We start from the raw sequence: 27036 nt of genomic DNA, 5'->3' as shown, positions 1-27036 counted from the left end.
CCTACCCCGATTCCCGCCACTTGCTTCCACTGTCAGCCACTTCACACCCAAACCGCAACTCAAACCCTCTAGAAAGTGAATCCACATCCCTTGGCGCCTAGACTCTGGGGTCTCTGCTCCTTGTTGTAGCAATTAATCTTGGCCCCAGTGCCTCCCCGCCCCATCCTCCTCGTATCCGGTGCTGTTCTAGGAGGAGCCTAAACGTCAGTCCTGCTGAAGGGGATTGTGGTGCGTAAACAAGATTAACTCTCTAGCCCCCAGCAGTGCTGATTTGCGGGGCAGCCTGCCAGTCGAGTCACTGCGAGCCCTCGCGTGCGTGCAGGGCCCTGCGTGGGGAGCGGGGGATGGGGCAGCCTGCTGCCTCCGTGCTGTCTCTGGATCCCGCTCCTTGTCTGAGTGTGCTGGAGGGCCATAGCCTCGCCAGCTGCTTCTCAAAATCTGGGGTGGACAGAGGCGACCGCTCCTAGCTGTGGCCTGAGTCCATCGGCTCTCTCTTTCTCCCTGCTTATCCCCTCCGCCCATCGCGCTGCAGCAGCTCCCTCCAGCCCTCACTGTCCACCAATCCGTCCACGGTTGCCAGCCCCTTTACCAGCTATGGGGGACCTACCCGGGCTCGTGCGCCTTTCCATCGCGCTGCGCATCCAGCCCAACGACGGCCCTGTTTTCTTCAAGGTGGATGGGCAGCGCTTCGGCCAGAACCGCACCATCAAGCTGCTCACCGGCTCCTCCTACAAGGTGGAGGTGAAGATTAAGCCCACAACACTGCAGGTCGAGTGAGTGTGGGGCGTGCCGGGTGGTGGCAGGGCAATAATATCCCGGGTATGGGAGGAGCATGGCGGCCCCAGGACATCCCTAGTCTCCACTGGGCCCTTCTAGACTCTCGCATGCCCAGCAGGACCCGAGGTGAGGGCAAGAGGTGAATGCCCTGCCCCTAAACTACTCCCCAGCCTTAAGCTTGTAGTCTTACATTCCTGATTCCTTCCAGCCATCTCAGTAAGTCCCTTTAAATCTGCGACAAGAATCCAGGGTTTGTGGGCTTTTGTTGCTGTTACTGTATTTTGGGTTTTGCTTTGTTTTGATTTCTTGTAGAGAACCGCAGGTATACAGGGTGGGGCAGATGGTAGAAAGACAGAGGGTTTCAGCAAACACAATCCCATCTCTCCTCTCCTGGATCCTGCAATCTCTCCTGCTTCTGCTGACAATACGGAGGGGGAAGAGAGGCTGAGGAATGAGTAATCTCAGTGGACAGATGGTCACTGGGTTCCCTGAAGGATGTTCTCCAGTTCCCCTTTCCAGGGTTAATGACAGCTGAGGCATCAGGCCGAAATTAGAGGGCAGTGCCTGTGCTGGGCCCACCTTTATGGTTTTCCATATGCTGTGCCTTTTCTTTCCTTCCTGTCTGCATTTTTGGGTCAGCTTAGTGCTGATCTCTGTGGTGGTTAACAGCATCTTCACAAGAGGACTGTAAAACAACATGGTGGCAGTTAGAAAAGAGATCACTTAGTTTCTTTTCCTGTGGCTGTGATAAAATACTCTGCCAAAAATCAGTTTACTGAAGAAAGTTTTTGTTTGCCTCAGTTTTGATGTTACAGTCCCTCAAGTGAAAAAGTCAGGGCAGCTGCAGCTTGAAGCAGTTTGTCATATTACATCCGTAGTCGAGAGCAGAGCGTAGTGAACTGGGGCATGTACATGAGCCTTCATCTGCTCCCTCCTTTCCATTCTGTCCAGAGCCCAGCTCACTTTTAGGTGGGTCTTCCAACCATGATTAAACAATTTTTTTTTTAAATCCCACACAGATATGACCACAGGCCAACCCGGGGAGGCAGTTCTCAGTGAGAATCCCCTCCCAGGTGATTCTACACTCTATCAAGTTGACACTTGAAACTAACTGTTGCAGGGTCCTCTACTCTCCACCTTTCACCCAAACACTGTGTGAAGACTAGCTTGTAAGAAAGATTAAAACAGTATTTATGACCCCTAACGTTTGGTGAGGGAAGAAGAAGCTTTGAAGCAATCAGATACTTTTAGTTAGTTTGAATTAAGTAAACTTATTTTATTTAGCCCCTACACACAAAGATCTGTAGCCACACGTGGGTGGTTTCTGGTGTTCCCTCAAACCTCCACCTCCCAGCTCCCTGTACCCATTGTCCTTAAAGTCCCTAACTGTCCCTGCACTGTGTCCAGGCTGTCCCCTCTCTTCTGCCCTGTCAACTGTTGCCCTGACTTGCACATGTTATTTTTCTCTTTCTTTGGAGGTAGTTTACTAGATGTCAAGCTAATCTGAAAGCAGATTCAGTGCTGGTAAACTTTTCTCTAATTACATTTAAGTTGTGGTAAGGATTTCTTCAGTGGCCTAATCCAGTGACTCCCAAGTTGAGTTTCTATCAGAATTAGCTGAAGAGCTTGTTGAACCAGTCAGTTTGGGCTCACCAGAGTTTCCAGTTCGATATTTCCAGGGTGAAGCCTAAATATTTATATTCTGATGGATTTTCAATTGATACTTGGGACTTCGAATGGAGAACATTTATCTTCATATGAAGGGATGACTCCACTGAGAATTTCTAGAATGCAGTAAACCTAAGGGAAAATCTTCAATTGTTGGAACAAAAATTAAAAAAATATTAAGAACTGTTTTTTTAGGTCAGAGGTCTTTGAAACTAAATACATATATGCATCACTGAGATTTGTCAGTGCCAAATTACATCCCAGCCTAGTGGGGTCCTGGTCTCTGGAGGGTGGGGTAGGTAGGTAGAATTTTAATTCCACAGATTATTTCAACGAGCAAAGAGATCTTATCCATGAGAATACTGAAGATAGTCTAAGGAGGGGAAGTGGTTGGTCTACGATCACGTTACTGTTTAGCTGGACAACTGTAACCTCCTGAACTTTCTGAAGTTTCTGTATGTCTTCTTTAGCCAAACCTTGTTAGGTTTTCTCTCCAGGATTTTGATTTAGAATAGAACAGGATGACTAAGATAATCGCTACTATCTATGCTCAACTCAAGTCCATTGCAGGAACATTTCCATTGGTGGTGTGCTTGTCCCACTGGAGCTGAAGTGTAAGGAGCCTGACGGAGACAGAGTTGTCTACACCGGCATATATGATACAGAAGGTGTAGCCCCAACCAAAAGTGGAGAGCGACAACCCATCCAGATCACCATGCCGGTGAGTCCAAGCTGGGGATGTGGGGATGTGTTTTCAGAACAAAGAGAAACTACAGGGAAAAAAAATCACTACCTCTTTAGGAACAAGCAAAGATACACTGGAGCCAGTTACTATGGAAATAGGGTTCAGTTTCCCTCATGGACCTGTAGAGAGAGACAGTAATATTTAATTACTGATGCTCTTTTGCATAAAAAAAAACTGACCTTCCAGACATTAAGGATGCCAGATAAAGGGTTCTAGGAGAGATAGTAGCTACATTGCCATTTTCTCTGTTGGGTTCTATACATGGACTTTTAAAATAATTCACTCTTAAAAGATTGTGATTCTACATGGCCCACAGTTCTTTGCTGTGAAGAAAGTTCTCTAAATGACATTTTGATTCTTAATACACTCTCACATGAGGAACCAAAAAGTGACTGCCATTGTAAACAATAAGCATTTTACTCTGACCATATCGAATGCAGCCAACCCTCTGTGCCTATAGGGATTGATTCCAAGGCCACTCATCGATGCCACAAGCCCTTATATATGGAATTAGATCCCTTATATATGACAGTACAGTATAAGGCAGGCATACACTTCAAATAATTTTTGGATTATGTTTATTTTGTAAATATTTCTTGTATTATACTTTTTTAGGGAATGATGATAAAGAAGTCAATACATGTTCAACACACACACAAGATTTTCTGAGTGTTTGAGGCCAGCCTGGTCTACAGAGTGAGTTCCAGGTCAGCCAGGGCTACACAGAAAAACCCTGTCTCGAAAAACCAAAAAAAAAAAAAAAAAAAAAAAAAAAAAAAAAAAAAAAAAAAAACTGAGTGTTTTCAGAAGGTTGGCTTACCATGCAGAGCCTATTAACTTAGAGTGCATGTGTATATTATTAGAAAATATTAATCACCAAGCAATATTGACATCAAAGAGATTAAAGGATAAAGTTGACAAGTAGAGTTAAGGGTATGTGCATACTCTATAGATGATGTAATAACCTTACTAAGATATAAGGAAAGGTCTACAGACAAATTACTGTCCAGAAAAGGACACACTTGCAGAATAGTCGACTGATTATATCTGCCTAGACAGAGTAATCAGCCCTTAATAATTCTGCATCACTAAGGTCTGTAATATGATTCTGGGCCAGAAGACTGAAGATTTGATGCTCCAACGTTCAGTAGTATAGGGGCTTTCCAGGTGTTCAGCGGTCTCTATAAATTGGCTAAGTTTTAGAAGCTATGCTTAGTGCTTCCCATAATTTCAGTTAACTCAGTCATTCTGGATTTCTGACGGGGTTGAAGACCTATAGTCTTATAGCCAATCCTGGCTATTTACTTTGAGAGAAAAGATCTGAGTGGATGGTTTTCAGCTGACATTCATTCTAAAGCCAAGAAAAAAAGCCAGGTTCAAAACTAAGTGTTTTAGTTAGGAGAGATGACAGAGGTTCTGGTTAGTCAATAAAATGATGGACTGGGTATTAGTCCAGTCCATTATTTTATTGACTAACCAGGTATCTTGTACCTCACTGGTATAATTAGGAATAATTATGCTCTAATTGCATTTTGAGAGAAAAAAATTTTATTTTAACAGGAAGGATGAAGCTAGGTGATGAGAGAGAGAAGGGGGGGAGGGGCATGGAGGCAGATGTTCACGTGTCTCTACCAGTCAAAGATAGTTTATATATCTAGGTTGGGTATTGGGTTACACTTCTGATTGAGCATTACCAAACTTATAAAGCTTTTGATAAACATCTTTAAAAAAATGTATAAAAGCAAAAAGGAAAAGGGGGCATGGGATAGGGGTTTTCTAGGGAGGGGAAATGGGGAAAGGGGATGGCATCTGAAATGTAAATAAAATATAAAAATAAATTAAAACAAACAAAAAAGATATAAGGAAAGGGAAGATCGCCTAATAGACTACTATAGAAAACAAAGGCATTCTTTTCCTTCTGAAAGAACAACCTTGAATTGCCTGCTGTCCTCCTTTATAGAGGAGATCACAGACTTTCCCAAATATCCACATAAGAAAATTTCCTCTAATGATTGCTTAAAATTTCAGATGTAGGTCCCATATGCAGGGATTTTTTTTTATTTTAATGATGGGTACATTAGGACTGATGAAACTGACATACCTACAGAAAATCCACCCTATTGAGGATGGTCTGTATTATCCCCTTCCAGAAACATTGATCTGAGACCCAATTCAACTCATCTGAAAAATCTCAAGACCACTCAGTGTCTGATATATTTAAACCAGCTACAATGTAAGAAAAAAATTAGGAGTCTATTATTTGGAGTGCAATATTTGAACTCCTTTTATAAGGAATTCTGTTTTCCTCCAGAGAGTCAACTGAGTAAAATATAAACTGCAGAAAATACCAATTTCTCTAAGAGACAACTGTTGTCAACATTTAGTCTCTGTTCCTAGAAAGAAGCTTACTTTGTCTTTGGATACATGTATATACTGTGCATCATTCTCTGCACAGTTTCCTATGAACATATACATCCAAAGATGTAAATATGAAGCATCATTTTGAAGTCTATTATGTGAGTGTGTCAATATCTCCAATTACCTATTGGTGGTTTTCATTTCTTACTACTTTAAGTTTTACTCACTTGTAAAAAACTTATTGTTTACTTGAGGTAGATTTCCAGAAGGAATATGTATGCTAGAGGATTTTACAAACACTGGCATCTAGGAATGCAAGGAGAATCTGCATAGACGGCTGACGGTCTTGCCACCCAGAAAAACAGTCTGAGTTCAATCCCCAGAGCTCCTGTGGTGGAAGGAAAGAACCCATACTTAGGGTTATACCATGGCACATGAAACCGCATACCAAGACACAAGCAATAAATAGCAGTTTACTTAACAATAATAACAACAAATAAATATGATTAAAAACACTTTTAAATGTTCCAACCCTCATAGACTATTTTAACTTCCATGTGTTGAATTACTGTTGGCTTGATGTTTGCAATTTGCACTTCCTTTATATAATATATATGCAGTTTTTATCCCTATTTCAACCTGGGTGTCCTACTGACTTTAATAAATCTTTAAGTCATTTTTATTGTATTTTGAGTGTGTTTATCATTTGTCATTTGTGTTAACTTTGATTACTATGTAAATTTAAAAACATAGCCCAATGTATTTTTCTTTTCTTCTATGACTTTTAAAGTTACTGTCAATTCAGAATTGAAAATCTTTCCTAATTCTGAGATTATTTATGTACATATACACAACTACATTTATACATTTTCATTTGAATTCTTACAGTTTCATTTGTTAAATTTCAGATGAAACAAACTCAAATTCTATTTCAGTTCATATCACTCCATTGGAGAATAATGTAGAAATTAATTATTAAAATAAGCTGACCTTAAATATTTTATTTTATTTAACATATTAGTAAGTTCAATATAATAAGATTACATTTAGAATTTTTATATTCATCGCATCTCAATCTTTTTTCTGAGATCTAATGTAGGATTTTTATATTACTAGTTTTTATTTATTTTCCTTATCAGCAAATATTTGAAAATTTTTTTGTATTTTGGATACATGGGGAAGAGCAGTGAAAAATAAATAAATATTCCTAACTTTATAGAGCTTCTAATCTTAAGCAGCAAAACCAGGCTTTGTTTATGACTCTCTTTAATGATGTGAACATTATCCATTACAAGCCAACCGTGATGGGACACATCTACAGTCACTACACTCGTGAGGCTGAGGCAGAGTTGTGAGTTCAAAGTCAAAGGATGCCGCATTGTCAGATCCTATCATAACAACAAAAACAGCTGCTATTATAAAAACCTATAATAAAAACATATAGTCCCTGTGGAGGCTGTGACAAGTGTTTTATTTTAGTTCTGAATTAGGAAATAAATAAGTAATGGGGTTGGTGGAGGGGCAGCTTGGCAGTAAAGAGCAATCACTACTCTTGAAGAAAACCTTAGTTTGGTTTTTAGCTCCTATTTCAACTGCTTATACACCAAGGGATCTTTTCCAGAGCCCACAGGCACCTGCACATAAACTCAGGTAGGCATAAATGCAGACACATAAATAAAAATAAATAAATCTTGAAAGAAAGGAAGAAATCTTCCATGAAATGCAGATTTAATAATGCTACTACATATGTCAACTCTGCCATTGTGTGTTGGCTCCTTTATCAGTGTATAAAACACTTTACTTTAAAATTCATTTATCTCTTTATACACAGGCATAGCTGATTGTTTTCAGCTTTTGCCATTACATATAAAGCTACAGTGAACATCTAAGTATAATTCTCAACTAGGACAAGTGTTTTCATTTCTTTTGAGTTAATGGTTAAGAGTTCATTTCTAAGTCATAGAATAAGTGTACATTTAGCTACATATGAAATGTCCATGTTGTAGAGGTGATGGCTTGGCAGTTAAGAGTACATGCCACTCTTCCAGAGCACCTGAGTTTAGTTCCCAGTACCAATACCAGATAACTCACATCTGCCTGTACCTCCAACTCTAGGAGGTCTGATGCTCCCATCCCTTGCAGATATCTGTACTCATGTCACAATATCTCTCTCTCTCTCTCTCTCTCTCTCTCTCTCTCTCTCTCTCTCTCTCTCTCTCTCTCTCTCTCTCTCTCTCTCTGTCTCAAATTGAAAGTTTTAAGGGAGGGTGCCAGAGATATGGCTAGCAGTCAAGAGCATGTAATTCTCTTACAGAGGACCAAGTTAGGTTCCCAGCACTCACATCACATTGCTTACAACTGTCTGTAAGTCCAGCTCCCAGGGATCTGACATTTCTGAGCTACAAAGTACCTATATTTGTGTGCACATAATCTAACACACACACACACACACACACACACACACACACACACACACACATTTACCCACTCACAGTCCCAAAGGCAGGCAACATATTCAGAGACAGTTCCTGCTCCCACTGTTAGGAGTCACACAACAAGACTAAGCTACACAACTGTAAGATATGTGTGGAGGGCATGCAGGCTCCCTGGTTGGTGGTTCAACCCCTATGGGCTCAGGTTAGTTGATTTTATGGGTTTTCTTGTAGTGACCTTGACCCATCTGGCTTCTGCAATCCTTCTTCCCCTGGTTCCATGGGATTCCCAAGCTCTGCCTAATGTTTGGCTGGGGAGTCTCTGCATCTGTTTCCATCAGATGCTGGGTGGCGCTTCTCTGATAAAAATTGGCCTAGACACCAATCTATAACTATAGCAGAATATCATTAGGAATCATTTCATTGATTTTTCTTTCCATTCCTGTTTGGTTCTATCACAGGTCTTTGGACCAACAAGACTCTGGCTCTTGACCATCCAGGCAGTGTTAGTGATGAGCTCCCTTTATTATGGCATGAGTCTCAAGCAGGACTAGTCATTGGTTCTCCACTCCTACAATTTCTGCACCACCTTTACCCCAGTCTATCTCATAGTCAGGACAAATTGTAGGTCAAAGATTTTATGGCTGAGGTGGTATCCCAGTCTCAGTCCCTCCACTGGAAACCTTGCCTTGTTACAGGAGATGGCTTGTCCAGGCTCTATATCCCCCATTACTGGAAATCTCTAATGGCTAAGGAACACTTAAAGAAACATTCAACCTTAGCCATCAGGGAATGCAAATAAAGATGACTCTGCGATTCCGTACACCTGTCAGACTAAGTGAGTACATACCATGGTTGTCTTTCTGAGTCTGGATTACCTCACTCAGGATGATATTTTCTCGTTCCATCCACTTTCCAGCAGATTTCATGATGTCATTGCTTTTAACAGCTAAGAATTACTCCATTGTATAAATATATCACAAATTTTACATTGTTTACCTTTTTTTTTTTTGGTTGAGGAAAATATAGGCTTTTTCTAGTTTCTGGATGTTTTCAATAAAGTTGCTATAAACATAGTTGAGCAAGTGTCCTTGTAGTATAGTGGAGCATCCTTTGGGTATATGCCCAGGAGTGGTATAGCTGGATCTTGAGATAAACTGATTCCCAATTTTCTGACAAATCGCCATATTGATTTACAATGTGGCTGTAAAAGTTTGCACCCCAACCAGCAATGGAGAAGTGTTCACTTTGTTCCACATCCTTACCAGCATGTCCTGTCAATTGTTTTGCTGATCTTAGCCATGCTGACAGGTGTATAAAATCTCAGGGTCATTTTGATTTGCATTCCCTGATGGCTAAGGTTGAACATTTCTTTAAGTGCTTCTTAGCCATTAGATATTCCTCTGTTGAGAACTCTGTTTAGGTCTGTATCCCATTTTTTAGTTGGACTATCTGATTTGTTGGCATCTAGTTTCTTGAGGGTTTTTTTTATGTAATTTGGATATTAGCCCTCTGTTAGATGTGAGGTTGGTAAAAATCTTTTCCCAATCTGTAGGTTGTTACTTTGTCCTTTCAATTGTGTCCTTTTCCTTACAGAAGCATTTCAGGTTCATGAGGTTTCATTTATTAATTGTTGATCTTAGTGCCCACACGATTGGTGTTCTGTTCAGGAAGTTGTCTTCTGTGCCCATGTGTTCAAGGTTATTCCCACTTTCTCTTCTATCAGATTCAGAATATCTGGTATTCTGCTGAGATCTTTGATCCATCTGGACTTGAGTTTTGTGCAAGGTGACAAATATGAATCTATTTGCATTCTTCTACATGCAGACATCCAGTTGACCAGCACCATTTGTTGAAGATGCTTTCTTTTTTTGTTGTATATTTCTGGCTTCTTTATGAAAAAAGCAGGTGTCCGTATGTGTGTAGATTTAATTCTGGGTCTTTGATTCAATTCCATTGAACAACCTGCCTGTTTTTATGCCAATGTCATGAGAGTTTTATTACTATTTCTCTGAGTACAGTTTGAAATCATGGCTGGCCAAATCTCTAGAAGTTCTTTTATTTTACAGAATTGTTTTAGCCATCCTGGACTTTTTGTTTTTCTATATAAAGTTGAGCATTGCTCTTTGAAGGTCTGTAGAGAACTGTGTTGGAATTTTCATAGGAATTGAATTGAATATGTAGATTGCTTTTTGTAAGATGGCCATTTTTACTATGATAATCCACCTATCCCTGAGCATGGCATACCTTTCTATCTTCTGATATCTCCAATTTTATAATGTCTATTGTTTCTCTGTTTAGTTTTGTCTGGATAACCTTTCTATTGGTGAGAGTGGGGTGTTGAAGTTTCTCACTATTGATGTGTGGGGTTCAGTCCATAATTTAAACTTTAGTAATATTTCTTCAACAAATGTGAATGCCTTTGCATTTGAGGCATAGATGTTCAGAATTGAGACATTGTCTTGGTGGATTTTTCCTTTGACGAGTATAAAGTGTACTTCCCCATCTCTTTTGATTAATTTCGGTTGAAAGTTTATTTCATTAGATATTAGAATGGTTACACCATCTTGCTTCTTGGGTCTATTTGCTTGGAAAACATTTTTTCCAGCATTTTATTCTGAGGTAATGTCTATCTTTGGTGTTGAGGTGTGTTTCTTTTATGCAGCAGATGGTGCATTCACTCTGTTAGTCTATATCTTTTTAATGGGGAATTGAGTCCATTCATCTTGAGAGCTATTAAAGACCAATGATTGCTAATTCCTGTTGTTTTGATGTTGGTGGTGGTAGTGTGTGTGTGTGTGTGTGTGTGTGTGTGTGTGTATGTGTGTGTGTGTTAGCTTCCATTCTTTTGGCTTTGCTTGTGTGGAGATATTTATTTCCCATGTTTCTTTGGGTGTGGTTAACCTCCTTGGGTTGGAATTTTCCTTTTAGTATTTTCTGTAAGGCTGGATTTGTGGATAGATATTGTTTAAATTTGGTTTAGTCATGGAATACCTTGTTTTCTCTGTCTATGGTAACTCAAAGTTTTGCTGGGTGTAGTGGTTTAGCTTGGCATCTGTGGTCTTTTACAGTCTCTGTTGAGAAGTCAGGTATAACTCTAATAGGTATACTTTATATGCTAATTGGTCTTTTGTGTTGCACCTGATAATATTCTTTCTTTGTACTGTACATTCAGTGTTTTGATTATTATGTGGTGGGGGAGTTTTCTGGTCTAATTTATTTGGGGTTCTGTAAGCTTCTTGTACATTTATAGATATCTCTTTCTTTAGGTTAGCAAAATTTTCTTCTATGATTTTGTTGAGAATATTTTCTGGGACTTTGAGTTGGGAATTTTCTTCTTCTATTCCTATTTTTCTGTGGTTTAGTCTTTTTCATTGTGTTCCAAATTTCCTAGATGTTTTGTCTCAGGAACTTTTTAGCTTTAACATTTGTTTTTGACTGGTAAATGTATTTATTCTATCATATCTTCAACCCTATGTTTCTTTCTTCCATCTCTTGTATTCTGTTCCTGATGCTTGTGTCTGTAGTTTCTGTTTACTTAGCTAGATTTTCTACTTCCAGAATTCCCTCAGTTTCTGTTCCCTTCATTGCTTCTAGTTCAATGTTCAGATCCTGAACAGAATTTCTTTACCTATTTTGTTTGTTTGGTTCGTTGGTTGGGTTTTGGGGCAAGGGTGTGGTTGTTGTTTTGCTTTGCTTTGCTTGGATTTCCTGGCATTCTTTAAGGAATTTATTGATTTCCTCCAATTTTTTATTTGTCTTTTCTTTGATTTCTTTAAGGTTTTTTTTTTTTTTCATTTCTTTTTTAAGGCTCTCTATCGTCTTTATAAATTTGGCTTTAAGGTTATTTTCTTGGACTTCAGCTGCATTAGAATATTCAGGTCTTGCTGTCATAGGATACCTGGGCTCTAGTGGTGTCATATTACCCTGGATGTTGTTGATTGTGTTCTTACACAGGCATTTAGGCAACTGGGTTTGGGATGATTATAAGTCTAGGTGTTGATTTCTGAGTTTGTCTTTGTTGGATATATGTTTCGTTCCTTCATTTGTTTCCTTTTTGGTCTTCCGGGTCTTATGACCCACGTTCCTGGCAGCCTGCTTGATCTCTGAACCACAAGAGTCTCTATGACCAGGTGTGGGGCTTGACTTCTGGCAACTTGCTTTGTCATTCATGCAGCTGGAGAGTCTCTGCTTTTCTGATTGGTGTGGGCTGCACCTGAATAGCTGGAGACTGCCAGAATTGAGGGTGGGGTTCACCCAAATGGCAGGCAGTGATATAGAGGTAGGGGACTTGAGGGAGTCTAGGGAGTGGGGCTGGCAGGGGCTCAACTCATCTGTTCTTTGAATAGTATGGTCTGCATCTGAGCAGCTGAGTCTCAAAAGTTCAATTTTTTTTAACAGTATAATAGTTATATAGCTCTCTCTATAAACCTAGGTATGGTTAAAGATTCCCTTCTGCTTTACTGAGCATTTTCATTATGATGTTACAGAATTTTTTTTTTAATTTTGTGTATTTTCAGAGTTTATTATTAGGTATTTTCATTTTTGTTTTGTTCATAATATATTACATAGCTTTTCTTCAATGTTAAAATACCTTGAATTCCAAAGCAAGCAGAAATTGATTATGATATGTTTTCTATATGAGTAGCTAGACTCTGCTTATTAATATCTTAGTGATGATTTTTCAATCTATTTCTGGAAGTGATTGGTCTGGTCTTTTCTTGTCATATATTTGTCTGGTCTCACTATAAGGAAATTGCTATCTTCATAAAATGGTTTGGAAAGAGTTCACACATTTCTGGGAGAGCCCTTACAAATCTGATAATACATTGGGGAGAATTCATCAAAAGCTTTCAATTAAACTTCAGTTTCATCAGGCTAGTCACATTTACAGACTTTGCCTTTGAAATAATTAATTCTACCAAGTTGTCTTATTTGCTACAATAGAACAGTTTATGATAACTCTTAATTTTCATATTTTATTTCAATTTCTTTTCACTGTCTATGAGAGGTGATGGAGACATCACTATTAAGAGCTCTTGCTCCTCTTCCAGAGGACCTGGGTTTGATTCCTAACACCCACTTTGAGAAGCTTACCTGTGTTTCCAGTTAATGGAGATTAAGTGCTTTCTTCCAGCTTTCACACACTTACTTGCACAATCACACAAACAACACTCAACACACTCATGCACATTACTTAAAATAAAAATAAATATTTTTTAAAGGAAAGAATGATACAACTAATTCACTTCAGGTGCATATTTCCCAACACACACACACAGGCAGACACACACACACATTAAAAACAAAACAAGAAAACATGTCTCTTTCAAAACTTATTAATTACATAATAATGAACCCCAATGAGAACAACCTGGAAGAACTTCCAGGAAAAGTATTTGAAACAGTTGTTTTAATTAGTTCAAACAAGTCAAAGAAAACATGAATATCCTACAAGAGAACAGAAACAAGCTGAAATAAGGAAATCAACACAAGGCAGGAAATAGAATTCATAAAGAAGAATTAGAAAGAAAAAGAAAGAATAAAAAGAGGGAGAGAAAGCTGAAATGATCCTGGTAATTAAAAACCTTGATAATCAAAAAAGAAAAAAAGAAAGAAAGAAAGAAAGAAAGAAAGAAAGAAAGAGAAAAACTCATCAACATAAATGACTGTGTAGAGAACAAAAATATCAGGGCTTGAAAACAAGGTAGAGGGGCCAAATAGCTCATTAAAACCAATAATAAATTGTTAAAATATAGATTTGGAACATAGCAGAGGTTTGGAATACCACTAAAAGATGTAGCTTTAAGATTGTGTGTATAGAAGAATAACAAGAATGCCATATGAAAGGCATGGAGAATATTTTCAGTAGAAGCATAAAAGAAAAATTTCCAAACATAGAGATAGAAATGCCTGTCCAGGAACAAGAGGTCAACAGAACAAAAATTGGATAGGACCAGAAATGAAATTCCCATAGCTTTACAGTTAAAACATTAAAACCACAAGAATAAAGAAGGAACATTGAAGGCTGAAAGAGAAAACGGTCAAGTGACTTATAAAGGCAGACTCATCAGAATAACAGCTGGCTATTGAAAGAAACTTTTAAAGTAGGAAGTATCTGCATAGATCTCTTCCAAGTTCTGAGGACCACAACTATCAACTCAAACTATTACACCTAGGAAACATTATCTATTAAAGTTAAAGGAGAAATAAAAAAAAACTTTGTATAATGAAAACTGATGGAAGGAATCTGTGATCATTAAGCTAGCTCTGCAAAGGACATGACAAGAAACATTTCATTCTGAGGAGAAGAATAAACACATTGTGGTGGTTTGAATGGAAATATCCCCATAGACCCTTAGAGAATGGCACTATTAGAGAGCTGTGACCTTGTTGGATGGAGTAGGTATACCCTTGTTGGAGGAAATGTGCCACAGGCAGTGGGCTTTGAGGTTTCAGAAGTTCAAGCTAGGCCCAGTGTCACTCTCTCATCCTGCCACCTGCTGATCCAGATAGAGAAGTCTCAGCTACCTCACCAGTATTGTGTCTGCCTGTATGCTGCCATGGCTAGCTGACATGATGATAATAGGCTAAACCTCTGAACTATAGCCCAGCCCCAGTTAAATGCTCTCCTTTGTAAAAGTTGCCATGGTCGTGGTGTGTCTTCATAAAGATAAAAAACCTAAGACATCCACTAAAGAGTACACAGGACATAAATAAACAATAGAACACTCAATCAAAGACATTTTGGAAAGTACCACCAATCAATAAAACAACGGGAATTAATACTATATATCTTTTGGCAGTGACTGAATATTAACAGTTTCAATTCCCCAATAAAAAGGTACAGAACAGCACACGGAAACAGAGAAGAAGAGCCATCATTTTGCTGCCTCCAAAAATAACACACCTCACTGCCAGCGATAGACACCACCTTAGAGTAAAAGTATAAAAGGGTATTCCAGAAAAATAGAATCAGAAAAACAAGTTGTCGTGTCTATTTAAATATCTGATAAAACAGACTTCATGAGAAAGCAAGTCAAAAACAAATAACAAAGGTCACTTCACACTCATTAAAAGAAGAGTATGCTAATAAAGTATTTTAGTTTTAAAATATACTCAAAAAATACAGGTGCACCCCACTTGATAAAACAAATGCCACTAGATATAAAAATCACAGATTAACCTCAACACAGTGGCAGTGGGTGACTTCAAGACCTTTATTCTCATCAATAGACACATCATCTAGATTAGAAAGAGAAATTGGAGTTAAATGGCATCATAAATCAAATGTGCCTAGCAGACATTTACAGAACGTCCCACCTAAACAATAAAGAACACACACACTTTCAGCAGCCTCTGGAGTTTTGTTCTAAATTGACCACATGATAGGAGAATTGGAATTACATCCTATATCTTATTTGACCATAATGTGATAAAGCTATATATCAAAAGTAATAGTAGCGGGAAGATCTTTGTGATTTCAAGGCCAACATGATTTACAGAGCACACTTCAGATAGCTGGAGCTACATAGTGAGGCTGTATCTCCAAATAAATTAACCATTGTGATTTAAAATCTAACTTTCAGTTGAATTTTGTTTTAACTTTTGCCTAACACGTGGAATGCTTTTTGTTGATTAAAGATACTACATCTTTAAGTTAATTATTAAGTAAAATTGTCATTTGTACAAACCACTGCTATTTTATTTTGAACAAAGCTGTGATATTTTCATCAGAATAAACATATTCTTTTTTAATTAATCCTTTTTTATCTTTATTGAAGAATTTAACTCAGGACCTCTGGAAGAGCAGCCAGTGGTCTTAACCTCTGAGCCATCTCTCCAAACCAGAATGTATATATTCTTAATATAATTTATAACATATCAGTCTTAAGTTTTGAGATAGGATAAATCAATTTATTTTGAAAATAACACTTTATCATAGAAAACTCTGAATGAAAAGAACCCCATGATTAGTTCAATGGTTAGCTACATATCCACCTCTGTATATGTCAGGCTCTGGCAGACCTCTAAATAGACAGCTATATCAGGCTCCTGACAGCATGCACTTCCTGACATCCACATCAGCGTCTACCTTTGGTGTCTGCACATGGGATGGATACCCAGGTGGAACAGTCTCCAGACAACCCCTCATTCAGTTTCTGTCCCACACTTTGTCTCCATATTTGCTCTCATGAGTATTTTGTTACTCCTTGTAAGAAGAACTGAAGCGCCCACACTTTGGTCTTCCTTCGTCATAAGATTCATGTAGTCTATGAGTTGTATCTTGGGTTTTTCAAGCTTTTGGGCTAATATCCAATTATCAGTGAGTACATATTATGTATGTTCTTTTCTGATTGGGTTACCACACTCAGGATGATATTTTCTAGTTCCATCTATTTGCCTAAGAATTTCAAGAATTCATTGTTTTTAATAGCTGAGTAAGTGCATTGTGTAAATGTACCACATTTTCTGTATCCATTTCCCTGTTAAAGGACATCTGGGATCTTTCCAGCTTCTGACTATTATAAATAAAGCTGCTATGAACATAGTAGAGCATATGACCTTGTTATATGTTGGAGCATCTTCTGGGTATATGCCAGGAGTGGTGTAGCTGGGTCCTCAGGTAATGCTAAGTCCAATTTTCTGAGGAACTGCCAGACTGATTTCCAGAGTGGTTGTACCAGTTTGCCATCCCACCAACAATGAAGGAGTGTTGCCCTTTCTCCACATTCTTGCCAGCATCTGCTATCACCTGAGTTTTTTATCTTAGCCATTCTGACTGGTGTGAAGTGGAATTTTGGAGTTATTTTGATTTGCATTTCCCTGATGACTAAGGGTGACTAGGTGCTTCTCAGCCATTTGAGTTTCCTCAGTTGAGAATTCTTTGTTTAGCTCTGTACCCCATTTTTAATAGGGATGTTATGTTGTCTGGAGTCTAATTTCTTGAGTTCTTTGGATATATTGGATATTAGCCCTCTCTCAAATGTAGGGTTGGTAAAAATCTTTTCCCAGTCTATTGGTTGCCATTTTGTCCTATTGACAGTGTCCTTTGCTTTACAGAAGCTTCGCCATTTTATGAGATCCCATTTGTCAATTCTTAATCTTAGAGCATAAGCCATTGGTGTTCTGTTCAGGAACTTTTCCCCTGTGCCCAGGTATTTGAGGTTCTTTCCCACCCCACCCCATGTTTTCTATTAGTTTCAGTGTGTCTGGTTTTATGTGAAGGTCCTTTATCCACTTGGACTTGAAGGTTGTACAAGGAGATAAGAATGGATCAATTTGCATTCTTCTACATGCTGACCTCCAGGTGATTCAGCACCATTTGTTGAAAATGCTGTTCTTTTCCCATTGGACGGTTTTAGCTCTTTTGTCAAAGATCAAGTGACCATAGGTGTGCGGGTTCATTTCTGGGTCTTCAATTCTATTCCATTGATCTTCCTACCTGTCTCTGTACCAATACTATGCAGTTTTTATCACTACTGCTCTGTAGTACAGCTTGAGATCAGAGATAGTGATCTCCCCAGAAGTTCTTTTATTGCTGAGAATAGTCCTCTCTATCCTGGGTTTTTTGTTATTCCAAATGAATTTGAAAATTGCTCTTTCGAAAAGATTTGAGAGGATGGTTTTCAGCTGACATTCATTCTAAAGCCAAGAAAAAAAAAGCCAGCTTCAGAACTAAGTCTTTTATTTAGGAGAGATGACAGAGGTTCTGCTTAGTCAACAAAATGATGGACTGGGTATTAGGTCTATCTTGCACCTTACTGACATAAATCTGTATAGTTATGCTCTAACTGTATTTTGAGAGAAAAGTTTCATTTTAACAGGAAGGGTGATATGTAGGAGGAGCTAAGGTGGGAGGAGTAAGGAGAGGAGGAGGAGAAGGAGAGGAGGAGCTAGGTGATGAGAGAGAAAGAGAAGGGTACCAGACATGGAGGCAGATGTTCACAAGTCTCTGCCAGTAGAAGATAGTTGTATTTGGTTACACTTCTGATTGATATTGAGCATTACCAAACTTATAAAGCCATTGGTTAACATTAAAAAATTTGTATAAAAGCAAAAAGGAGAAGGGGGTATGGGATAGGGGTTTTCTAGGGAGGGGAAATGGGGAAAGGGGGTGGCATCTGAAATGTAAATAAAATATCCAATAAAAAATAAATTTAAAAAAAAGAAAATTGCTCTTTCTATCTCTATGAAGAATTGAGTTGGAATTTTGATGGGGATTGCATTGAACCTGTAGATTGCTTTTGGCAAGATGGCCATTATTACTATATTAATACTGCCAGTCAATGAGCATGGGAGATCTTTCCATCTTCTGAGATCTTCAATTTCTTTCTTCAGAAACTTGAAGTTCTTGTCATACAGATCTTTCACTTGCTTAGTTAAATTCACTCCGAGGTATTTTATATTATTTGTGACTATTGTGAAGGGTGTCATTTCCCTAATTGCTTTCTCAGCCTGTTTATCCTTCGAGTAGAGGAACACTACTGATTTGTTTGAGTTGATTTTATATCCAGCCACTTTGCTGAAGTTGTTTATCAGGTTTAGGAGTTCTCTGATGGAAGTATACTATCATATCATCTCCAAATAGTGATGTTTTGACTTCTTCCTTTCCTATTTGTATCCCTTTGACTTCCTTTTGTTGTCTAATTGCTCTGACTAGGACTTCCAGTACTATATTGAATAGGTAGGGAGAGGGTGGGCAGCCTTGTCTAGTCCCTAATTTTAGTGGGATTGCTTCAAGTTTCTCTCCATTTAGTTTGATGTTGGCTACTGGCTTGCTGTATATTGTTTTTACTATGTTTAGGTATGGGACTTTAAATTCCTGATCTTTCCAAGACTTTTACCACGAAGGGATGTTGAATTTTCTGAAATGCTTTCTCAGCATCTAGTGAGTTGATTATGTGTTTTTTTTTTCCTTTGAGTTTGTTTATATGGTGGATTATGTTGATGGATTTCTGAATATTGAACCATCCTTGCATTCCTGGGATGAAGCCTACTTGATCATGATGGATAATTGTTTTGATGTGTTCTTGGATTCAGTTTGCAAGAATTTTATTGAGTTTTTTGCATCAATATTCATAAGGGAGATTGGTCTGAAGTTTTCTTTTGTTGTTTTTCTTTCTGGCTCTGTGTGGTTTGGTTTAGGTCTGAGTGTAATTGTGGCATCATAGAATGAATTGGGTAGGGTTCCTTCTGTTTCTATTCTGTGGAATAGTTTGAAGAGAATTGGTATTAGGTCTTCCTTGAAGGTCTGATAGAATTCTGCACTGAAATAATCTGGTCCTGGGCTTTTTTTTTTTTTTTTTTTTTTGAGACTTTTAATGACTGCTGCTATTTCTTTAGGGATTATGGGCTTCTTTAGATAGTTTATGTGCTCCTGATTTAACTTTGGTACCTGGTATCAGAAATATGTCCATTTCGTCCATATTTTCCAGTTTTGTTACATATAGGCTTTTGTAGTAGGATCTGATAATTTTTTGTAATTTCCTTGGTTTCTGTTGTTATGTCTCCCTTTTCAGTTTTGATTTTATTAGTTTGGATACTGTCTCTGTGCCTTCTGGTTAGTCTGGCTAAGGATTTATCTATCTTGTTGATTTTCTCAAAGAACCAGCCCCTGGTTTTGTTGATACTTTGTATAGTTCTTTTTGTTTCTACTTGGTTGATTTCAGGCCTGAGTTTGAATCTTTCCTGCTGTCTACTCCACTTGGGTGCATTTGCTTCTTTTTGTTCCAGAACATTTAGGTATGCTGTCAAGCTGCTAGTGTATGCTCTCTCCAGTTTCTTTTTGTAGGCACTTAGAGCTATGAGTTTTCCTCTTAGCACTGCTTTCATTGTGTCCCATAAGTTTTGGTATGATATATCATCATTTTCATTAAATTCTAAAAAGTCTTTAATTTCTTTATTTTTTCTTTGACCAAGTTATCATTGACTAGAGCCTTGTTCAGCTTCCACGTGTATGTGGGCTTTCCATTGTTTTTGTTATTATTGAAGACCAGCCTTAATCCGTGGTGATTTTATAGGATGCAAGGAATTATTTCAGTCTTTTTCTATCTGTTGAGGCCTGTTTTGTGACCAGTTATTGGTCTATTTTGGAGAAGATACCATGAGGTGCTGAAAAGAAGGTATATTCTTTTGTTTTAAGATGAAATGTTCTATAGATATCTGTTAAATCCATTTGGTTCATAACTTCTGTTAATTTCACTGTGTTTCTGTTTAGTTTCTGTTTTCATGATCCGTCCATGGCTGAGAGTGAGGTGTTGAGATCCCCCACTATTATTGTATGAGTTGCAATGTGTGCTTTGAGTTTTAGTAAAGTTTCTTTTATGAATGTGGGTGCTCTTGAATTTGGAACATGGATGTTCAGAATTGAGATTTCATCTTGGTAGATATTTCCGTTGAAGAGTATGAAGTGTCCTTCCTTATCTTTTTTGATAACTTTTGGTTGAAAATCAATTTTATTAGATATTAAAATGCCTACTCCAGCTTGTTTCTTGGGACCATTTGCTTGGAAAATTGTTTCCCATCCTTTTATTCTAAGGTATTATCTGTCTTTGTCACTGAGGTGTGTTTCCTGTATGCAGCAAAATTCTGGGTCCTGTTTGTGTATCCAGTCTGTTAGTCTATATCTTTTTATTGTGGAATTGAGTCCATTGATGTTAAGATATATTAAGAAAAAAAATGATTGTTGCTTTCTGTTATTTTTGTTGTTAGAGGTAGAATTATGTTTGTGTAGCTATCTTCTTTTGGGGTTGTTAGAAGATTACTTTATTGCTTTTTCTAGGTGGTAGTTTCCCTTCTTGTGTTGGAGTTTTCCATGTATTATTGTTTGTAGGACTGAATTTGAGGGAAGATATTCTGTAAATTTGTTTTGTCATGGAATATCTTGGTTTCTCCATCTACAGTAATTGAGAGTTTTGCTGGGTACAGTAGCCTGGGCTGACATTTGTGTTCTCTTAGGGTCTGTATGATATCAGTCCAGAATCTTCTGGTTTTTATAATCTCTGGTGAGAAGTCTGGTGTAATTCTTATAAGTCTGCCTTTATTTGTTACTTGACCTTTTCCCTTACTGCTTTTAGTATTTTTCTTTGTTTTGTGCATTTGATGTTTTGATTATTATGTGACGAGAGAAATTCCTTTTCTGGTCTAGTCTATTTGGAGTTCTGTAGACTTCTTGTATGTTCATGAGCATCTCTTTCTTTAGGTTAGTAAAGTTTTCCTCTATAATTTTGTTGACGATATTTACTGGCCCTTTAAGTTAGGAATCTTCACTCTCATCTATAATTATTATCCTTAGGTTTGGTCTTCTTATTGTGTCCTGAACTTCCTGGGTGTTTTGGGTCAGGAGCTTTTTGCATTTTGCATTTTCTTTGACAGTTGTGTTAATGTTTTTCATGGTATCTACTGCATATGAGATTCTCTCTTCCATCTCTTGTATTCTGTTGGTGATGCTTGCATCTATGACTCCTAATTTCTTTCCTAGGTGTTCTATCTCCAGGGTAGTCTCCCTTTGTGATTTCTTTCTTGTTTCTACTTCCATTTTTAGATCCTGGATGGTTTTGTTTAATTCCTTCACCTGTTTGGTTGTGTTTTCTTGCATTTCTTTAAGAGATTTTTGTGTTTTCTCTTTAAGGGCTTCTACCTGTTTACCTGTATTCTCCTCAAATTCTTTGAGAGTGTTATTTATGTTCTTCTTAAAGTCCTCTATCATCATCATGAGAAGTGATTTTAATTCTGAATCCTGCTTTTCCAGTGTGATGAGGTGTTCAGGGCTTGCTATGGTGGGAGAACTGGGTTCTGATAATGCCAAGTAACTTTAGTTTCTGCTGCTTATGTTCTTAGCTTGCCTTTCGCCATCTGGTTAACTCTAGTGCTACCTGCACTCACTGTCTCTGACTGGAGCCTGCCTTTCCAGTTATCTTGCTTGTGTCAGAACTCCTCAGGGTCCAGATGTCTCTGTGATCCTGTGATCCTGTGATCCTGTGATCCTGTGATCCTGTGATCCTGTGATCCTGTGATCCTGTGATCCTGTGATCCTGTGATCCTGTGATCCTGAGCTCCAGCTGCTCTGAGTACAGTGGCTCCTCTAGGATTTCTCATGATATGGTGTCTCCACGGTAGCAGACTAGCTATGTGTCCACTGCTCTGGGTGCAGTGTCTCCTCTAGGATGTCTCAGGATAAGGTATCTTCACAGGAGCAGACTAGCTAGGTGTCCACTGCTCTGAGTGTAGTGGCTCCTCTAGGATGTCTCAGGATATGGTGTCTGCTGCTCTCGGTGCAGTGTCTCCTCTAGGATGTCTCAGGATATGGTGTCTTCATGGGAGCAGACCAGCTAGGTGTCTGCCCCAGCTACAAGGAACAGGCGAGGGGCGGAAGGTGAGTGGTATTCCACTGGGGCAGGATTTGGGTGCCTGGTGGGTCCTGAGCTACACTCCTGGCCCAATGGCATGCACCCACTATTGTACTGTACTTGATTCATGGAGGAATAAAAAATAATAAGAATGTTAAATTGCTATACAGTAGTTCGCTCTCAAAGTAAGCATTTCCACGTTTAGTTTTTCTTTTTTTTGTTTTTTTGTTTTTTTGTTTGTTTTTGTTTTTGTTTTTCGAGACAGGGTTTCTCTGTGTAGCCCTGGCTGTCCTGGAATTCACTCTGTAGACCAGGCTGGCCTCGAACTCAGAAATCCACCTGCCTCTGCTTCCCAAGTGCTGGGATTAAAGGCGTGCGCCACCACCGCCTGGCTCAGTTTTTCACTGCTCTGAATGTTACAGTGTTGTTGTAGGAAGCACGACTTCTGGACCCACATACACTCTACCTTTAATCCAACTTTCAAAAAAACTCTTAATTAAGGTCTCAATCACTACCTTCCTGTGCCTAACTGCAAATGAATACTGATTTAAAAGGCAATCAGCTATGTGACATGCTTTGCAAATAATAAATACAGTAGCTTGAACATTTCCATCAAACTCCTCCATCTCAGGCCAGATACCCACAGATATTTTCTGTCAGTATAGCCTGTATTGTATCATATACTTTTCAGGTCATTGGAATCGTATGGTATGTATTCCCTAGAATCTAAATTGATTTGTATATACTGTCTTAAGAACCATCCCTGTTCTTGTCTTAATCTACATATCCTATTGATGGATATGGATCAGTCACATATCATTTAACATATATACCAAAACTTGCCTCCCGTCGAATGAAGAGTGGGTGGTTTTCAGTTAATTCCAGGCTGAGGTTACTATATACGAGCTCATAGGTTTTTAGGCCATGACTCTGCAAGTAGAGATACTCCTTTCATACCCAGGCAATGTGTAGACTCTAATGGTATCATCCCCTGCTTCACATCAGACAGGGTTCCCAAAGGGAAGCCCAGATCTTGCTTTGGGACCAAGTTAGCAAATGAGGCAATGGTGAAAGTGCTGAGTACTGCGCCCTTTGGAAAGCTCTCTGTGAAGCACCCGATCACCCTCCTCCTGTATCAACTGCAAAGCATAAAAGCTCGCCTTGCTCACTGCCCTTCTCTCTATGTCTCCTGGCTCTAGAAGAGTCTAAGATTCCTGCCAAGTCATTCCCTGCCCCTTCCCATCATAGGAGGATCAGAGAAGAAAATAACCACCGGCATAATGCTGTTTAGTGCCAGATGCTCTAAATAGCTGTGGTAGGCAGTCGTCTTCAGGCAAACCCCAGGCCACTTGAGCACCTGCCCGGTGGCCTTTAAAGCATTCTGTGCCCTCTTTGGCTGCAAGACAAACCCATCCTTCCAGCTCAGAATTCTGTGCAGTGATTTTCACTGAACCTAACTTCCAACCCTCTAGTGAAATGATAGCATTCATTCACATGGTAGTTGAGGCTAGCCTTGAACTCATGGCAGTCTTTTCCTCTCGACCTTCCATATGCTTGGATTTCAGTGTAAGCTATCATACCTGGTTGGAACACAAACATCTTAAAAGCAGTAATCACACCTTATACAATTTTTATATTACAAGGTACATAAGAGGCATTAAAAGTTTGAATAGTACAGATCGTATAATCCATGGGCATAGACTTGCTGAATTGAGACTAATTACAAAAAGACAATTATTTATGTTCAGATACAGAATATAGTACATTCTTGTACGACTGTCTTTTGAAAGAGAACCCAAAAGATGGCCAGTCGACACTATTTCCTTTCTTCTCGGTCAGAAGCCATCATTAGGAGAGGCTGGAAACTAGCAGGTGATCTTCCTGAGATGAGTCCATCTTGGGTTAAAAATCTATGATGGAGTTTCTCCAATAGGCAAGGCCCAGGAGAAATCTATTTTAAGAAAGATTCCTGCTATTAATATACTTTCCCTGTTATTATCAAATATGTAACAATCACTAGGTGTTGACCCACCCTTTTGATCAGATTTCTGTAGACCTAAAAAATGTGCTACCTTGTAGTGATGCTATATAGACAAATATAGAATGATTCTATAGAATTTCTGACTTGATTCAAATAATTTTAGGAAGAAACTTTTTAGAGACAGCTGCTAGAAAGAAGTAATAAAGTTAGAATCAAGACAAGAATGTGCTCATTCCTCAGACTACTAAGTAAAGGCTGCATAGTAAGAAATGTAATGAGTTTTCATAATCATACTAAAAAGATAAATAGACTTGAGACAATTTTGTGGTCAAGGAAAAACATTTAGATCCAAGGATAAAGTCACAGGTATGCACTATAAGACAAGGCCATGTAAAAAACTGTTGCTTTGAACTTTTAATGAGTACATTATAATGAAACACTGCTTTGATGTTAATACCAACATCCTTCTGTAGCTCCCATTTTATGTAACATTTTATCTCTGAGGTAATTTTCTAAAGAACTTTTTGTCTAAGAAGATATAAAAAAGACCAGAGAAAAGGAATAAAGTTATTAGTTGAATGGTTTGGCTTGAGAAGCTTTGCCACATCCACCCAACCATCCATCCATCCAAATGTGTATGCCTGCTTGTCTGTATGTTTGTGTGTAGGTATATGTGCATGTATGTAAACATGAATGAATATTTGTAAAGTTGATTGTGACAGACAGTCAGGCCCAGCCAGAGTGTAGGTATATGAATGCTTGAATGTATATGTGTCTGTGCATTTTTGTATACAGCATCTTGATTCTCTTTCTTTCCTTCCTCTCTGGTTCACAAAGAGTTAACAAGCTTAGCCAGAGAGGTTTCTGGCTGATTCACCAGAGAAAGGAGCACCAGCAATAAATCCTTTTACTTAATTCCCTGCTGCTAAACAGTATGTATTAATTGCCAGATATTAGTGCTCATTAAAGCACAAGTAAGAAAGAGTTAAGTTTTAACACTTAATGAAGTGTGGCACAAGTAATAGTTAGTTTTTTAGTGCTTATTGAAGCATAGCACAAGTAAGAAAGACTTAAGTTTTTAGTGCTTAACAGAACTCAGAACAGTATGAAAGAGTTAAGTTTCCCTAGCACTTATTTAAACATGAAGAAATAAATAAAACACAGAGAGTTATGATGTTTAATAAAGCACAGAGTTAAAGAGAAAAGAAGCCAGTGTTTTTTAACAATAGAATAAGCAAGAAAGTTGTTAGAATCTTTTAGAAGTCGTCGGCAAACATTCAGTATAGTCAAAGAGCTAGAAGGCCAGAGACCAGCAGTCTTTAAAGCAACATCCTATGTCTTTAAAGCTGTGGCCCACCTACTTCAAGCCCATTCCAGGCCCAGAAGGTTCCCTGCACTTCTCTTTCCAAATACTTCTGTGGCAAGGAGAAATTTAGAAAAACCATTGAAATTGTGAAAGTCTAAGGTTGGCTTTTTAGAAAACTAAACTTGGAAAATAACAAAAACTCATGAAACAGTCCGATGCCAAAGAGATCTGGAAAAAAAAAAAAATATCTCCAACAATAAAGGAATGCAGCTCACAAAAAAAAAAAAAAAAAAAAAAAAAAAAAAAAAAAAAAAAAAAAAAAAAAAAATGTGTAACCTTTGCAGACTAAGCGAGATGTGGCTTCTGAGTCCGGATTACCAGGGGCTTGTGTCGCTGAATTTAGCAGGCATCCACTGCTGGTGGCAGGATGAGAGTTTCATGAATGTCTCTCTTCCTTCAGTTCACAGACATTGGGACCTTCGAGACAGTGTGGCAAGTCAAGTTCTACAATTACCACAAGCGCGACCACTGCCAGTGGGGAAGCCCGTTCTCCGTCATTGAGTACGAATGCAAGCCCAATGAGACCCGCAGCCTCATGTGGGTGAATAAGGAGTCCTTCCTCTGAAAATGGCTCCTTCTGATGTTGCAAGACAATCTCCAGAAATCGACGTTTAGACAAACCAGCACAAGCCTTAACAAAGGCCACACCACACCATGGCTCTATCCTAATGACCTCCTACCCCCAATTACTGTGAAAATGTGATTTCCCTCTGATGCAGTACCGATGACATCATGTGTGATGTCACACCCCTCAAAGTTCTCCCTCCAACTATTGTGTGCTGGTGTTCCTGCATCTATCTTGTCTGCTAGTGTGACAGGAGCTCAGTGGTAGTAGCAGGTTTGTCCTATAAAAAGTTCCACAGAAGGACCATGGTGTTTTGTTTCCAAGACAAGCAATTTCTCCCTCTTGTGTTTATTGTCAAATTAAGATAACAGTGTGCTAGAGTCCCCCATGTGTGACTTGTAACATGTAGCATGCAATGTTTGTGAGCATCCAAAGCTGGCTTTGTGAAAAATGTTAACAACACTATCTGCAGTAAATGGGACTCAAATGTTGTGCTTCTTACCAACAGCTCAGCTCTTTCAGAGAAAGAAAGATAATGAAGGAATTAAAAAGATGAATATATGAATAAGTATTTATAACATATTAATAGTCTTTCAAGCAGCTATTGCTGTGATCGAGTAGAAATCAGGGAAAGACATTGTTGTGGAGTTGGTCACCCCTTTGGCAAGCTACCATAGACTTTAAAGAAACATAGAGATGGCATCCCTACCTACCCTTTCACTTGAACTTTGTACAACCGTGTATGGAATGTTAATCAACTTTTGATACTTCTTAATAAAGACAATGAAAATCA

General features: G+C 38.6%; 2 protein-coding genes across 3 annotated transcripts in view; one reads left to right on the top strand and one right to left on the bottom strand.

Annotated features, from left to right (window-relative positions):
• The window catches only part of Plek (pleckstrin), a 79025-nt gene extending 78280 nt beyond the window's left edge, over positions 1–745 (bottom strand). The window contains exon 1 of one of the 2 annotated variants that reach the window (XM_076938100.1): positions 608–745. The gene's annotated coding sequence lies outside the window, so the exon portion shown is untranslated. The remainder of the gene's footprint in view (positions 1–607) is intronic. The other variant, XM_076938099.1, reaches the window with a different exon arrangement.
• Positions 189–27036, top strand: Cnrip1 (cannabinoid receptor interacting protein 1). Its single transcript, XM_034509503.2, has 3 exons — positions 189–773; positions 3016–3166; positions 26079–27036. Exons 1-3 carry the CDS (start codon positions 595–597, stop codon positions 26241–26243), a joined length of 495 nt encoding a protein of 164 aa, XP_034365394.1. The 5' UTR covers positions 189–594; the 3' UTR covers positions 26244–27036.

This window comes from Arvicanthis niloticus, chromosome 7 (genome assembly GCF_011762505.2).
Source record: "Arvicanthis niloticus isolate mArvNil1 chromosome 7, mArvNil1.pat.X, whole genome shotgun sequence".
NCBI classification, from domain to species: domain Eukaryota; kingdom Metazoa; phylum Chordata; class Mammalia; order Rodentia; family Muridae; genus Arvicanthis; species Arvicanthis niloticus.
Note: the sequence above shows the minus strand (reverse complement) of the source record. Positions and strands in the feature narration are given on the sequence as shown.